General features: G+C 37.1%; 1 protein-coding gene across 2 annotated transcripts; it reads right to left on the bottom strand.

Moving 5' to 3' along the window:
* Positions 1 to 2,065: 2,065 nt before the first annotated feature.
* Positions 2,066 to 14,682, bottom strand: uba2 (ubiquitin-like modifier activating enzyme 2). 2 transcript variants are annotated; one of them, XM_042496410.1, is made up of 17 exons: positions 14,484 to 14,682; positions 12,276 to 12,359; positions 11,390 to 11,460; positions 11,218 to 11,282; positions 11,018 to 11,118; positions 10,730 to 10,851; positions 9,831 to 9,898; positions 9,519 to 9,640; positions 8,901 to 9,000; positions 8,088 to 8,239; positions 7,765 to 7,858; positions 7,450 to 7,562; positions 6,632 to 6,787; positions 5,802 to 5,898; positions 4,844 to 4,949; positions 4,574 to 4,716; positions 2,066 to 3,436 (listed from the first exon to the last, which is right to left on the bottom strand). In XM_042496410.1, exons 1-17 carry the CDS (start codon positions 14,622 to 14,624, stop codon positions 3,216 to 3,218), a joined length of 1,956 nt encoding a protein of 651 aa, XP_042352344.1. In that variant the 5' UTR covers positions 14,625 to 14,682; the 3' UTR covers positions 2,066 to 3,215. The 2 variants fall into 2 exon arrangements, with proteins under 2 accessions (XP_042352344.1, XP_042352345.1); XM_042496411.1 differs by lacking the exon at positions 14,484 to 14,682 and adding an exon at positions 12,675 to 13,205.
* Positions 14,683 to 15,729: the final 1,047 nt, after the last annotated feature.

Below are 15,729 nucleotides of genomic sequence, written 5' to 3'. Positions count from 1 at the left end.
TGATGAGGATGAAGATAATTTAAAAAAATAACGTTTTTTAAATTATTTATTGATTTTTGTACCCCTGGCATATGTTCTGTATTATTATAAATTGTTTATGCTGTTGAATTTTGTAAACCTGACATATTGAATTCAGTGTATATTGTTTATTGGGAGTATTCACTTCCTTTAGTTTAATAAAAGTACCAGTGGTGGAATTTAGCTTATTACACTTACTCAAGTAATGTATTTAAGTAAAAATTTAAGGTATTTGAAATTTACGTGAGTCTACTCTTTTTATCCTGTCTTGACAGACATAGACAATTTGGGGGGCTATTTTTATTTATTTTTTTTATTTTTTAGATCTCTGAATTGGTTACTTTGGCAACTATTTTGATGAACGTTTTTGTCATTTCTTTTTTTTAATAGTTTTGAATTAAATGTGTGGTTTTTATTTTTTTCTTTTTATTTACTGGAAGAGTTTCACATTTTTGTGGGTTTTGTTTTTATTTGATTTAATTATCTTTTAAAGTTTTGATTTTATTTATTTTACTTTTATTTTTTTATTTTATTTTTTATTTAGGTAAAGGAACTGAAATGTAGTAGTACAACACTGTGAAAATACTCTGTTAAGAGTAGAAGTCCTGCATTGAATAATAATGATAATCAGGAGAGTGTACTTTATGTATGGACAGTAAAATAACTCAATTCAGAAAAACTATGACAAAAAAATCAAGACTATTCAAAAAGGAAAAAAACAAATACAAAAAAACCCTCAACTTATTCAAAAGAAGGAAAATAAAGTAAAATAAAATAAAATAAATGTTTATCACAATAGTTGCCAAAGTGACCAACTCATAAAGATCTAAAAATAAAAACACTCCCAAACACAGCTGCTGGGTAGTTTAATACATAACTGGTAATTTAAAGTCAAGTGTGTGTGTGTGTGTGTGTGTGTGTGTGTGTGTGTGTGTGTGTGTTGCATCATGGTAACTCTTCTCAACAGTGTCACACTCTGTGCAGCGCTGACCACATGACTGGAGGACTTTAATCCCTGAACCAAACAAACATAAAATTTGGGACACCAAGAAAACAAATTCATATGCTGATGATGGCAAACACAGATAAAAACAAGCTGGTTTCTGTGATTTTAGTGTTTACTTTAGATCATTTTCTGAACCTTCAGACAGTCGTGACAAACAGGCCCTGAAAATGACATAAATTTCCAAAACTTTATAAACTGGCCATATGGATTATTTTCCAAGGTTTCCACAAATTTTCATGAACAAAATTTCTAAACTTTTCCATGTCGTTTCAAGGACCTATAATATTTTTTTTCTTGCCCCTCATGCCAGGCATACAGTATATATCAGATTCAAAATCTATTAATTATAATTTTTAAAAATTATTTCAGAAATTAAATGTTATAACAAAATATTTTCATGTTATAACAAGGTGTTTGTCCACATTTTTACAAGATATCTTTTTATTGCTAAAAAAGTGTCTTTTCTTGTTAGAAAATTTTCATTTTAACAAGATATTTTTAATTTTTTTACAAAATATTTTAACATTATAACAAGATGTTTTTACTTTATAACAAGAAACTTTTGTTGAAAAATTTTCATAATAACATCAAAAAAAGTTTGTTTTTTCTTGTTTTAATTCATCATGAAAATATCAAGAAAACTTAAAACAAGAAAAGTTCTTTGTATCACATGAACACATCTTGTAAAAATGTGCAAATATCTTGTTATAACAAGAAACTTTTCATGTTATTACCTAGCAGTGATCAGTTTTCTTCTAGCCTGGCACTTATACACTTTTGTATGGAAAGTTCTCCACAGAAAATTACTGTGACAATTTCATACATAGAAACTTCCATGACTTTTCCAAAACTTTCAATGGTTTTTACCAATTCCGTGACTTTTCCAGGTTTCCCATGATTGTTGGAACCCTGATTACCCCTAGCTGTGTTTATTCGAATGGGATGGATATGTAATGTATTTAAAAACACGCAAAATGATTGTATTTATCTTTTTTTTCCATCAAAATGAAAGAGAGAAAAACAAGAAAAACACAAGAAGCCTCTGCATGAATTGAGTTTATTGTCTTCATCAAATTGGTCCAAATGGCTCTTGTAGCCTTTCAACAACAAGTCAGATCACAATGAAATATGAAACTATGGACACAGACTGAAAAAGACAGCAGGAGCTCAACTGCTGCACTTTGTGTGCAAAAAAGGTTCCTCTGTTATTTCAGTGCAGGACTCCACCGCCATCAGATTCACCTCTGCAGTATGAAAAACAACGACTGGTTCAGGTCAAACCACTTCTCCGTCTCTGGATCTGTCTTTAACCGTCTAAACAAGCAAACCCTCTCTGCTCCAACAGAACCAAGTCATACTAATAAATAGTGACTGTAACACGTTAACATTTAACTATTTCTAGCCTGGATCTAAGCTGCGTGTGCTTAGCCGGAGCCTTTAGGATACAGTGCAGTTTGACAGAGAGGCATGTTCGCGCCGCTGTGCTGCTCCACGGCTGTTTCTGAGTCACTTTTTTTTGATTCTCCAAGAGCGGGATGCCTCACTGTGGCGGTGTAATGGAGGGCATGGTTACAAATTTGCAGCCAAAACATGTTAAATCTAGAAAAGAGGTAGCAAACTAACACCCCCCGTGGCACAACGTGGCCAAACTCTCCGTCAGTGCCTCTGTGCTTCACCAACCCGATAAAAGACATCAACAGCACCGACAGACTCGCGGGTCTGTCCGTTACCGTCCCCTTCACGACTGAGATCAATATTACAACCCAAGAAAAATGTTTTGGTTTTTAAATCTTTTTTTTTTTTTTTACCTGACCACAAAGCACAAAACACCCTGACTTGTGTAGCATGAGAAATACAGTACGTTTATAAAAAATACAAAAAAAAGCACTTTTTTTTAACCATCAAGTGAACTATTTTATAGGGACCAGAAATAATAAAAATAACAAAAAAGAAGCTGTATGTGTTTTCCAAAACGTTTTAAAATGTAGAACCTATTTACAGCATCATGTCAGAGCAGAGGGAGTATGAAAGCACAAACACAGAGTTGAGGGGGAGGAAGTGACGAAAGACCAACCAGGGCAGTAAACTGTTCGCAAAAAGAGGTGTTTTATTCAAACCTTCTGTCAGTCTTGAGTCAAAACAAAAAGCGTTCAAAGAGTTCGCAGTCCTTGAGGAGACCGGGAGGGAGGGGTTAATCCAGAGCGATGATGTCGTCATCATCATCGTTGTCAGTGGGGGCGGCTGCTGCACTTGATTGGTCCGTCCGGGGGCGCTTGCTGGAGGCCTCGCCAGTTTCTACATCCGAGTGCCTCCTCTTGGTGCCGCTGGTCGCTGCTGCAGCGGCGGAGCTGGACGACGCCCCTTCCTCCTCGTCAGAGTCAACGATCATGACGTCATCCTCCTCTGCTGGAGCTGAAAAGTGGCGGATAAAAGTGTTTACAGAGTGTTTGCAGATGTGAAACTGTTTCTACAAAAGACAAATCCTCAAAACCAAAAACTGACTGCAATTTGAGTCTTTACTATGTTTAAAAATGTGCTAAATGTCGGTTTACAGGGTTCATAAGAATTTTTATTTGAGGCAAATTTTGAAGACCAATCGAGTATAGATTTTCAAATTACATATTATTTAAAATGTAAGGAATTCAGAACGAGATTACAACTGAATATTTAAATATAACTTGTCCAATATTTGTTTAAGCTCTGTTGGGAGGAGCATACAACTTTAGATGACTGTATTTTGTGTGTTTTATACTGCCGATTTAAAAAAAACCATGAAGGAATTTTTTCTTTAAAAAAAAATTGGCCATTTTTTTTCGTAGACTTTTTTTTTTGGCGTTAAAAAAGAAAAAAATTCCTTCATGGTTTTTGTTGTTTTATTGGATGTGTTAAATGTTGTTGGTTTATCTATCCTGATCTGCATGACGTTAAATTTGGTAAATTATTTTTATAAAATTACAATAACAAAAATATATGTATTTAATTATCATTTTTTTTTCATAGCATCCTCCTGTTTTAGTTTGATTTTTAAGTCTTTTGAAAGATTGCCTTGAGACATTTTAATGCCAATAACGGCCTTAATTTTAATATCTTTTAAGACTTTTTAAGGATCTTAAGGATTTTAAGGATGAGTGTGGTTTAAAAAAAAAAAGGCTGCAATGCCATAGAAAACTAGTGCGTTGGCTAATCAAACAGATGCAAAAGCACATTCCTGGTGGATCAGATCTTTATGCAAACGCTATATTTCTACTGTTTACCTCGAAATCACAACGAAGGAAAAAAATATTGCCATAATAAAATGACATAGTTGTAAATCCTGTCTTGGAATATTACAAACCACTGTGTCGTGTCTTAATGTTCAGATTCACTGATCTGATTCTCTATTACAAAAAAAACAAAGACGAGTAAACACACGCACAAAAACACACACACTGGAGCATCTATACAGTTCAGCATGTGAGTCCTGCCCGGTGTATTTAACAAAGAAACAGGCCACACAAAATCAGCCGTATTGTGACGTGAACAAAGAAAAAGGTTTCTCTCATTGCTCACCTTTAGAAGAGGTGGATGGCTGGGCGGAGTCCTTGTTGCCGTTGGTGATGCTGTTAACCTCTTCCTGGTTAGTCTGCGGGGGCGGAGCTTTGTCTGGGGCCTCACCTACGACCTCAAACTCCACATCCCGCTCTAGTTCCTCACTGCCAATGACGACACAAACATGCAGCTTTTCCAGTTTTGTTCACTTAAGTCACCATTAAAGCAAAACATGAGAAATAAGGCCCATTTCAACTCCACTGATGCATTCACATGCACGGAGGTACATACGTGTGCAGGACATTTACGAGGAGTGTGTAGTCTTGGAGGAAGTCATCAACTTGGAGACGGCTGCCGTTACGGATCCCAAAATCAGCAAGAAATTTGCTGTTGTTGGCTGAGGAGAGACAGACAGGATGAGGGGAAAATAAACAGATTTTTTTTCTTTTTTAAACCTTAGTCATTTTGTCTTCTGGTCATGATATTGTATTTGTCTATTCTACTTTAATTGATTGTCTCTGTGTAAAATGCTTCTCATTAGGAGAGCCACTCAATAAGCCCCTATGGCATTTTTTTGGGCTCCTACTGCACATTTCTTGTCTTGTTTTTATTTCCAAATTATTATGTACTGCATGAATTGTGTTTCTTGTAATTAAACTATTATATCATTATCAATTATGTGCAATAAAATAAAATAAAATACACACACACACACACACACACACACACACACACATAATAACAGTAGTAATACACATGTTGGTACAATTCATTATTCCCATTATTTGTACTATTTCCCAAACACCTCATCACCAACGCTGAAAGTTTAAGACTGAAAAGAACAAAACATTTTCACATTTGTAATCACAGATTTTGATTCGCACTAAGGTTATACTACTTTAATTAAAAAGTCTAAATTATTTTTTTATTTTGTCACTGTTTCTCTCTGAACTCTGTATGTCACATTATCATATATTTTCTCTGCTGTGTCTCATCCATTTTCTTAGTGCTGTAGCAAACTCCTCAAATCCGAACTGCTGGTCTCCAAATCTATAATTACAAACTCTGGAAAATAAAGCATGAAAGCACACAGAGATGCTATTCACTAAACGCTTTTTTAATCTCCTCCTGTCTGGTCAGTGTGTTTTAACTCGGTTAATTCAGAGATGCTCCTACAGCGTCCTCTAGTGTCCGAATGTGGAACCACTTAACACAACATACAGGTTTCTGTTTTTTTCTTCCTTCTCACCTTCTGTCTCTCCTTCCTCTGAGGAGATGAGGATGGTGCCTTTTCCATCCTCTATCTGAACATCTGGAGCCACCATGCCAAACCTCTCCTTCAGGATCTGATCAAAACATAAAAAGACAACAACAAGAAAGTAAGGCAACAGTAAACATCTCAGCCCCAGGAAATACCATTTGAGTCCATAGCAATGTTTACAAATAAACAGCAATAACCCTTTCTAACATTTCTGTACTGCAGTGATCCTCAATTTACGGCCCAAGGACCAAACTCACTTTCAGCGGTTAAAGTGATTTACACTGGGAACTGGTTTTGACTTTTAGTGTACATACCTTGCCGAAAAAATAATTTGTTCCTCAGAAAAGTGCCAGTAGAGCCCCCGCGTCCTCTGACAGAGGTCCTAGTAAAGCCACTAATGTCCTAAAATCTGAGAAATATCCTAAAACCTAGAAATGTTCTAAAAATCTGAGAAATGTCCTAAAATCCCAGATATGTAAAAACAAATCCCAGAAATATCTCAAAATCTGAAAAATGTCAAAAAAACAAAAGAAAAAAACTCAAGAAATGTTCTCAACTTCCAGCAATGTCCTTAAATCTAAATCGCCTGTCATTTTGCAAAAGTGGCCCCTGAGCAAAGAAAGTTGAGTATCTCTGCTCTACTGTACTCACATTAAATACAAGCTTTTATTGGCCGTATTTGGTGAAATAGATCACGATCCAAAAACAGAGTAGGAATATCTGGGTGCAAACCAGTCGAAATCAGACCAGATTTCTGAAAACATCCCTTTCGTTGAGGCAGGTTAGTTTTATGTGTAAAAACAAGCTCATCATGTTACCCTGTCCTGCAGAGAGAGGACTGTGGTTTTGTGGACGTTGAGTTTGACTGTGACTTCGGGTTTGCTGGCGCAGACGTAGCAGTTGGCGCTGGGCGGATCGAGGACACATGGGACCAGCAGCTTCTTCCTAAGGTTAGGACACTTGTTCAGGTAGATCTGGAGAAGAGTCAAAGAAAGAAATAAAATGAAATGTGAAAAATAAACAGAGCTGGCAGAGAGGATTCACAGTTTTTTGAGAGTGTAAAAAAACATCAAAATCTTTTAAATCGTTTGCAAAAATATCGGCTCCATACTCAGCAATCAGCATACACCACGACAGCTAAAAGTGTTTTAATATTGGGATTGTTTAGCCTGAATTTATTATCTCCAAACAGGTGTGGGTGTGTGTTTGTCTGTCCAAAGCTTAACTTGCAAACTACTGTTACAATCAGCTTAATATTTTGCATCTACATTTATGAATGTAAGTGCAAAGATCCTTATGGTTATGATCCACCATTGTTGTAAACCTGATTGATTTACTTTTTTATACTGCCACTGACTACTAACAATTCACTCTTCTGGCCAGTAGGGGCCACAACATTTCTGGAAATAAGGATACAAGATGAAAAAAAATCAACATCTTGACAGTAAGGGAGCCAAAAGGGAAAATGCAAATCCAAAACAACGTAATTGGAAGAAAGTTCGTGCAGCTAGACTTTGAAATCAAAAGGTAAGCTGAATATTCAAGCAAACTGCAAAAGTAAAATTAAATTAGTTTAGTAGTAAAGATGTTTTGATCCATGGCAAATATCCAGGTCCTGAAAACTGCCTGGACTAACCGTGCGACAGGATTCTAGCTCCCCAGACAGGATCTTCAGCCCCTCCAGCACAATGAGTCCAGCGATGACAGCGTTGGTTGTAGCAATAGCTGGGATGATGTTGCCCGCCATGGCTGAAACACACATCAACCAATGGACCAAATATAACTCCTAATTATGGCCATTTATCTGAATGAACTTGCATAATGAACTACAAGTGTGTAATGGAAACCAAACAACCAGAACTAATTCAGATCATGCACAAAATGTTCACTGAATTAAACTCAGCTATAATGAGACAATTAGTGTTGGAAAGACGTGAGACAAACAACTTACACTTAACATCAAAGCGACTCTTGGTGTTCATGCTGAAGATGTGCATACGGAGGTTGGCTGCTGCAGTAACAAAGTCCATGGCTGGAGGGTCGTCCTGACAACAAGAGGAGGAGGCGAAGACACTTAACTCACATTAGACATTAAAAAACCCTACTAACACTTCACTGTGGCTGTGTATTTCTCTAAAAACAAAATTGAGATTATCAACAAACTCAGACTTGAAGCTTCTTTTCTTTAAACCCTTAAATAAAAAAACTTTGTCAATGATATCCGAACAACTTATCTTCTCAGATTTTTACAGTAAGTGTGTTTTCGTGTGTTACCTTGTCCCACACCAGCTCGGCTCCTTCTCCCTTCTCCTGCAGCTGTGTGCGGAGAGTCTCCACGCTGTGCTGGAACAGCTGGCAGAGACCCCAAACACCCAAAACCTGCTGGTCCTTCAAACCTGTACCTATAGACTCCTCCTGAGGACATGCTGGGACACACAAACAAGTACGGATGAACATAAAGACACACAAATGAACACTTAAAGACAGCCGAGAAACAGGCATACAGGCTCACAGTGGTCATGCCTACATACACACAATATTGTAACGAGGAACAAGGCTTTTAATTTGAAGGGGAGGTAATCACGCTGAGCCATGCTGTGGGCGGCTACGAACAGTCAGGTTGTTCTACTGCAAAGCACAGCAGGGAAAAGCTGTTTACCTTGTTGTCATGTCTGAGGTGTGCCAGTCACAAAACACAGTAAGAGTTTGAATTTCTCATTTTTTTTCTCATGTCTCGTCACCCGTGGCAGTTGTTTTTTTTTTTTTAACAACAGCTTTTTTACACACCCAGTTCTGTTCTGTTTGTGAGAAATAACATCTGCTGCTCACCCTAAGGCTAAATTGGAGTTTGCATTTTGGACAAATGCTAATTATTGTCCTGTCCTGTTTTTGACTATTGCAATGTACAACAGTCACACCTGGAGCTGCAATACCATTCAAGTTTTTGGTCTTGCTGGTGCGAATTCAAGACTTTAGTTCATCTAGTGTCTATTTTAACACAGACAAGAGGAGACAAGTGAGCAGCAAACAAGCAAAAAGCCCCCAAACTTCATTTTAAAAGGCCTGACTTATTTTTAACAGACATACCACTGTTCTCTAGCTGATGCCAGTCCAGCGGTGTGGGAGCTTTCCTCTTTTTCCACAGCTTGTCCATGGTCAGCAGGTACATTATGTCATCTTTGAACAGCTGAGGAGGAGAGACAATGAGAACCAAGAGTGTCACTGTCTGTCTGTGATGACAGTACACTGACAGACGACTGATTGAATCACTCAGACAGCTGTGTGTTACATTTAAAAAATATTAGAGCAGCACATTTTAAAACCAGCTGAAGACCTGCCCCTATCGACCAAAAAAAAATCCAATTCCATCACAAAAACGTAAACAATACACTGTTGTTTCATTTCACGTTACGACCAAGGACGAGTGTAAAATCAGAAACCAAAGACATTTTTACTCCCTTAATGACTAATCCCATTTATGTCCTGTGTCTTTAATTCATGAAAACTGGTATTGTGTTGTTAAATTCAGTGCTTGGCTTTACTGACCTCACCATGTGAATAAAGACGTTTATAACCACAGATGCTACAAGCTGCTCTATTCACATTTATTTCATAAAAAAGAAAATATGAGTATCCCTTACACTTTAAAGGTCTGCGGTTTAATTTCTGAAACAATCCTACGAGCTTTATTTGTCTGACTGGTACCTTGTTGAAGAGTTTGACAGGGTCGTATCCTGTGGATCGGGCCCATTCCTTGGTGGAGACTCGCTTGATGTCCCCGTCCTTTTCTGAGGCTGTGGCTCGAGCTGCCGTGTCTTCAGGGTTCCCTGTATACAGAACGCACACACATCTTACACTCGGGGGGCGCTTCGAGTATTTCTGTCTTTATCACTAGCCAGTCTGTTGTGTAAACGAACAAATCAGCAGTTAAATGCTGCAGCCCAAAATGGAGTGAATATAAGAGCCAAAGAAATATAACTCAATGGGAAACAAACGTAAAGCCACGCTCTCACTTACATGCAGCCTCTGGGTCCGCTGTGTCGGGGGACACCTCTTGATCTGCATCCTCTTCTCCAAACAGCTGACTAGAGCGGCAACAGACAAACAATAAAACCACACTCAGAACACAAAACACAGCATACTGGCCTCTCTTGTTCACATATTTATAGCCAATCTAATGTGAGCTTATTGAGCAGCGTGCTTATATTGGTACTGTTGTCCCCTTAAAAACACTATCATACACATTTTGACCCAAAAATCCACCGTTTTTCCAAAACAATTTTTTTTAAATTTAAAAAAAATTCTGAAACAAGCATCAATACTCCTTATCGGTTCTTTTTCATTGCTATTTAATAGTGTTTTAAAATGCATATTATTTTTAAAAAATAATGACATTAGAACAGGATTGAAACTGAATGTTTAAATATAATTTATGGACTGTTTGTTATTTATGAAAGGGGAGGGGATGGTGCATAAAGGGGGAGGCATGCCAAATATTTTTTTAAGTCTGGGGAGGGGATGCAACAGGGCATACAACTTCAGGTGTAATTGTTCGTTTTACTGCCCATTTTAAAGAAAAAAAATCAAGGCATGTTTTATTTAAAAGATTGTGGTGCATTTTGACCTGTGGGACAGCAGGTTTGAAAAGCATGTGTCTTTAAAAATCACCAAAAATTAAGTCATTTATCACAACCAGTAAATGTAAGAAAATAATTGTTGGATTTTCACATTTCCAATGATCCCATAACACGTTATGTGTTGTTAGACAAATTTGTGAAAACAATTTCCATGACTTTCAGGATATATTTAATTTCCCAAACTTTTCCAGGCCTGGAAACTGCTTTTTACAAAGTAAATGACAGGTTTTTCACAAACCCTGCTTGAATGATGCTCGTTATGATGAGAATGAGCCTTACTTGAAGAGGTACTTGGCCCAGACGATGCAGTGAATGGGCTCAGATGGCGTGTTTCTGATGGTGCATCCTGGGAAGGTCTTCTGGGTGGGCTTGGGTTGGCACTCATAGCACTCTGTCAATCCCTGGAGAACGAGGACAGGGTGGAGAGGGTGGAATAAAAAAGGAAAAGAGGGGTGACAGAGACAGAAAGAGACAAAATGAGACAGGATAATTGGTGCACATTAACCTTTAACAGGACAAAAAGCAATAAATGTTATAAAAAGTAACCAAATGATGGACATCCTCTACCTTCTTGATGACTGTGACTTGTCCCAGGTATCCAGCGGTGCCGCTCTCTATCAGAGGGATGTCTGCCGCCAAACACATCCTGTTCACATGGTTACGGGCCGCTACGGAGACAGAAAGTGTTTTATTTGCCTCGTAATGAAAAAGTGTTGCAAGTCAGGAGTGAAAAAAAAAATCCGAGAGGTGCAGACATGAGAGAGTACCTCTGTTATCCAGAGCGTTCATCACCAGCATGAACTTTCTGAAGAACTCTACGTTGTAGTCAGGGCTGTTAGAGGGTAAAAAGAGACAATCAGCTCCAAATCAAAAGAAAAACCATCAACCAAACACACCCATATAGCAGTAACTATTAACCCTTCTGACAAAGAAACTCACTTCATGATGCTGTCATGGTAGGCAGTGATATTTGCAGTGGGACAAAACTGCAAGGCGCTCTCCTTGGCCACCTGCAGAACAAGAACAACGCAGCTGACTGACAGGTTCATACAAATTTTTACAAATCAACTTCCATGACTTTAAGATAAATTTTAAAGACCACACTTTCTCTAAAACTGGCATCAGTACTCCTTATCGATTCTTTTTCATTACTTTATAATAGTTTTTTCACATCATTTAAAAAAATATTAAATCTAGAACAGGATTAGGAATGAATATTGATATATAACTATGAGAGGGGAGGGGGTAATGCAAAAAAGTGGAGGCACGTAAAAAAAAAACTGGGGAGGGACTGTTTTTTATTATGGCTTTAAGAGAGGGGTATGCAACTTTAATTTTTTTTTTGTATTTATTTTACTGCCTTTAAAAATGTCTACCATTTTTTTTATTTTGAAGGAAATAAAAGGTGATTTCTTTTTTTTTCTTAAGATTTTTGATGATTTTTAAAGACAACATGGAAGACATGTTTTCTTTTTTTTTTTTAAATGACACCATTTATCAGGGACAAAAACTGTAAAATAAAAATTATCGTTGGATTTTCAAATTGCCGACAGTCCTTGAACACATCACGTATAACTATGCAGGTTTGTGGAAAAAATCCAAAACTTTTCAACGCCTGGAAATTACTATTTGTTTGTAAGTTTTTCATGACAACACAAACCCCAGATTGAATCAGTAATGCACCAACAACACAGAAAATGATTTAGCCTACAGTGTGGCGTTACAGAAAGCATGAATACTGCAGGGTGTTTTCAACATAACACACTGTCAGCTGCTCCAACAAGATGAACTACAACACTAATTCCCAGTCCCAGTGTTTACATACCTGCGCTTTGGACTTGCCAACATGCTTCTTCTGAAAGAGGAACTGGCGGTTCAGGTTGCTGACATCAATTGTGTCCAAGTCAATCTGCAGAAATTAACAGTGTTATAATTCAAGTCAAGCATATATATAAGGTGATATGACAGTCAACTTGCGAGCAACCTGTCACATAAGTACTTGCACATTTTTTGACCTAGCAATTTGTTTACATTACAGTTTTGTTACAAATACCTGCCTGTGCACATGATAACAAACAGGAACTACATAATAAGGGTTAAGGATGAAACAGTTCAAGCCAGGTTTCACAATAAGCCATGGTAATATTCCTAACAATTAATATCACCTTTTTAAATCTGAACTATCATTAAAACCATGTTTGATTACCATGCTATGTTAACTCACAGTAAATGCTGTCCAGCATCAGCCAAAGTTCACAACAGTCTCCCAGACACAAACCAGTCATGCTACTGGTTCCTTGTCCTCATCTACAGTGACACAAACACTCAAGCATTTCAAAGAAAGGCTGTATTTAAATGTTAATGCACGTTTGATATGGTTTTTGTGTGTTTACATGGTACAGGCATCAGCAATGTCATCATTCTTATGCAAAGAAAAAGGTGCGTAGTGTTGCTTAATTTATGCTTTTTTTAATATAAAACTTGGTGAAATTATTTCTGTGTGTTTATCAGTGATTTTTGGACATGTTCAGCACATTTTAAAATACCATGGACACAAGATAGTTGAACATGATGGTGTGGATCACAGTAATCATGATATGAAGTTTTTATACAGTTTAATCTCTCATTAATTTAATCAACCACCTAAATATGCACTACCATTATAAGCACACTTACTGTAGTAACAGCTCTGTTTTAGCCCAGGAACTGGAGTATAGTCTCATTGCTGAATGGTTTTGTTTTATTTTTATGTCTTTATTCATATTCATCACTCAAAAGTACTGGTGCCTACACTCCCCCCTGCATTAACAAAGTATCTATCGCTCTACTACAGTATTCTCCATACATTTTTAAATATGGGGATCTCACTCAGTTGTACTTACAGACACCTGTGTTAATTTACTTGGTTCTACAGTATTGAGTTTTTTCGGTTTATGCGTATAGTACGTGATTCTGTGTCATGGCTTTTGTTATGACTGCGGATTGTGAAAATGACAAACTGAAGGTCACAAGTGTGAAACCTCAGTCAAAACAACAGTACTGACATGATGGAATGATCATCTCTCAATCTGTCATCTCAACCCCTTTGTAAACTGTTTTTATAAGTGCTATATAAATAAAGTTAGTTGATAGTTAGCTTTCATGAATTTCATCCACAGATCTCTATGACTTTTCCAGGTTTTCCATGACAGTGAGAACCCTGAGAAAGATTACTGTAACAATGTCACTGCGCACAACCAGAATTTCCATGACTTTTGCAAAACTTTCATAAATTTTTACTAATACCATTAATTTTTTTAAGGCCTGCTAAACGTGACTGTAAAATTCAATGACTTTCCCAGGTTTTCCATGTCAGTGGGAACCCTGAGAGAGATTACTGTAACAATTTCATTACACACAGCAAAGTTTACATTAATCTTTCAGTGTTTTTTTTTTACTAATTCATTGACTTCTTTTCAGGCCTGGAAAACGTGATTGTGAAATTCTATGACTTTTCCAGGTTTTTCATGACACTGGGTACCCTGACAGAGTCACAAATGCTCATCCCCAAACATCTGACGGCTTGGAAACACAAACATCTTCAACTAACTAACTAACTAATAACAAGTGTAACGATACCAAAACTGCGCAAAAAGCCAAAATATTCAACATTTTGCAGCATAATTTAATCTGGCAATTTAACAAATGGGTGTCTGAGTGTGTCTGTTCTGTTGTTTAGCCAGCAGGCGGTCTAGTTAGCCGGCACAATATTAAACTAGTAATCTGGCTAACGTTAATGGCGCCAAATGCGCGAGATACAATAGCTATAGCAGAGCTCATTTTTTACAACTCAAACCCGGGCCTTTTCTCCGAACTTAACACTGTGGGGCAAAGTAGGTACCAAAAACCCACCGTTAACACTCGTATGTTTTTATTTTTCAATGCCACGTCCCAGGAATTAGCCGCACCCCGCACACCTCCAGCCTATACAGCACAAAGACTTAGCATGCTAACCAGCTAGCTCTCACACACAAACAAACATAAAGTGACGGACCACTTCGATGTTTTTGAAGCCGGTGAGGACGAGGTTCTTCAGGAGCTCGCAGCCGATCCCCCCGGCTCCCACCACCAGCACCTTGCAGGTGGAGAGGGAGTCAGCCAGCTCTTTTCGGAGGGAACCCACCAGTTGGACCATGTTTATCGGCTAAAACAGAACCAGAGCCGCGGCACCGAGAGGCTAACGGTTAGCTATTTCTTCTTCTACACGACCCGAGGACCCGCCTACTTCCGGGTTACTCGATAGATACTGAGGTGGTTGTTTGTTGTATTAGCGCCATCTGCAGGACGGCTGCATATATAAATAATAAATAACTAAATAAATTAATAAATAAATATAATTTTATTCTTTATTTTTTTGGTGTAGGCCTTCATAGATCCAACATCTTCAAACAAACTTGTTTATTAAACCTGGGCAAATTGGTTTGGTTTTCACATGGTAGAAACAAGACAAAAATGTACATTTGTATTTATTTATATACTGTATTTATTTTATATAAGTACTTATGTTTAAATTTTATTGATATATTCTACACTTCCTACTTCTTTTAAGACTTTTGAATGGGACCATCTGTAACGGGGGATCAATAAAGTATTTCTGATTCTGATTGATTTATTTCAAACACATGGGGAGGAAGCAATGAGACACTTGGCAAGAAATAATAATTTTAAAAAACCTGACCTGAAAATAAGCAATAATAGAAATGTATGACAAAAAACAAACAAGAAAATTATCAAAAAATGTGCTGAAAATTATTATTATTTTTTAAAGTTTTTTTTCTATGATGAAATTTTATATATAAAATTAAGGTACTTATTAATATAGTTTTCAGGGCATTTTTCCTTTTTTTTAAAAAAAAAAATATTTCTCCCCACTCCAACCATTTTTTCTGGTAATTTCCTTGTCACTTTTTACTGATTTCTTAAAATGTGTGGGACATCTCTTGCTAGATTGATTGCTTTTTTCTCCATTTTTTCCCAAAGAAACCAAACCAATTTGCCCAAGTGTCAAAAGGTTAAATGGCTTATGAGAGGCATAAATACAAGAAAACTGATATCAATCCAGGTTTCAAAGGGTTAAACAAATAAAAACCAAATTTAAAACCATTCATTACTTCTATAAATGTAACATATTATTACTCTGTTAAAATTGCATTATATTTATAGAAGAGCTCATTGTGACTTGTTCAGGGCTTGAAACTCAAAGTTTGGACTCAGGACTTGTCAGTTTTGACTTGGTTTGA

Source organism: Plectropomus leopardus, chromosome 11 (genome assembly GCF_008729295.1).
Source record: "Plectropomus leopardus isolate mb chromosome 11, YSFRI_Pleo_2.0, whole genome shotgun sequence".
In the NCBI taxonomy this organism is placed as follows: domain Eukaryota; kingdom Metazoa; phylum Chordata; class Actinopteri; order Perciformes; family Serranidae; genus Plectropomus; species Plectropomus leopardus.
Note: the sequence above shows the minus strand (reverse complement) of the source record. Positions and strands in the feature narration are given on the sequence as shown.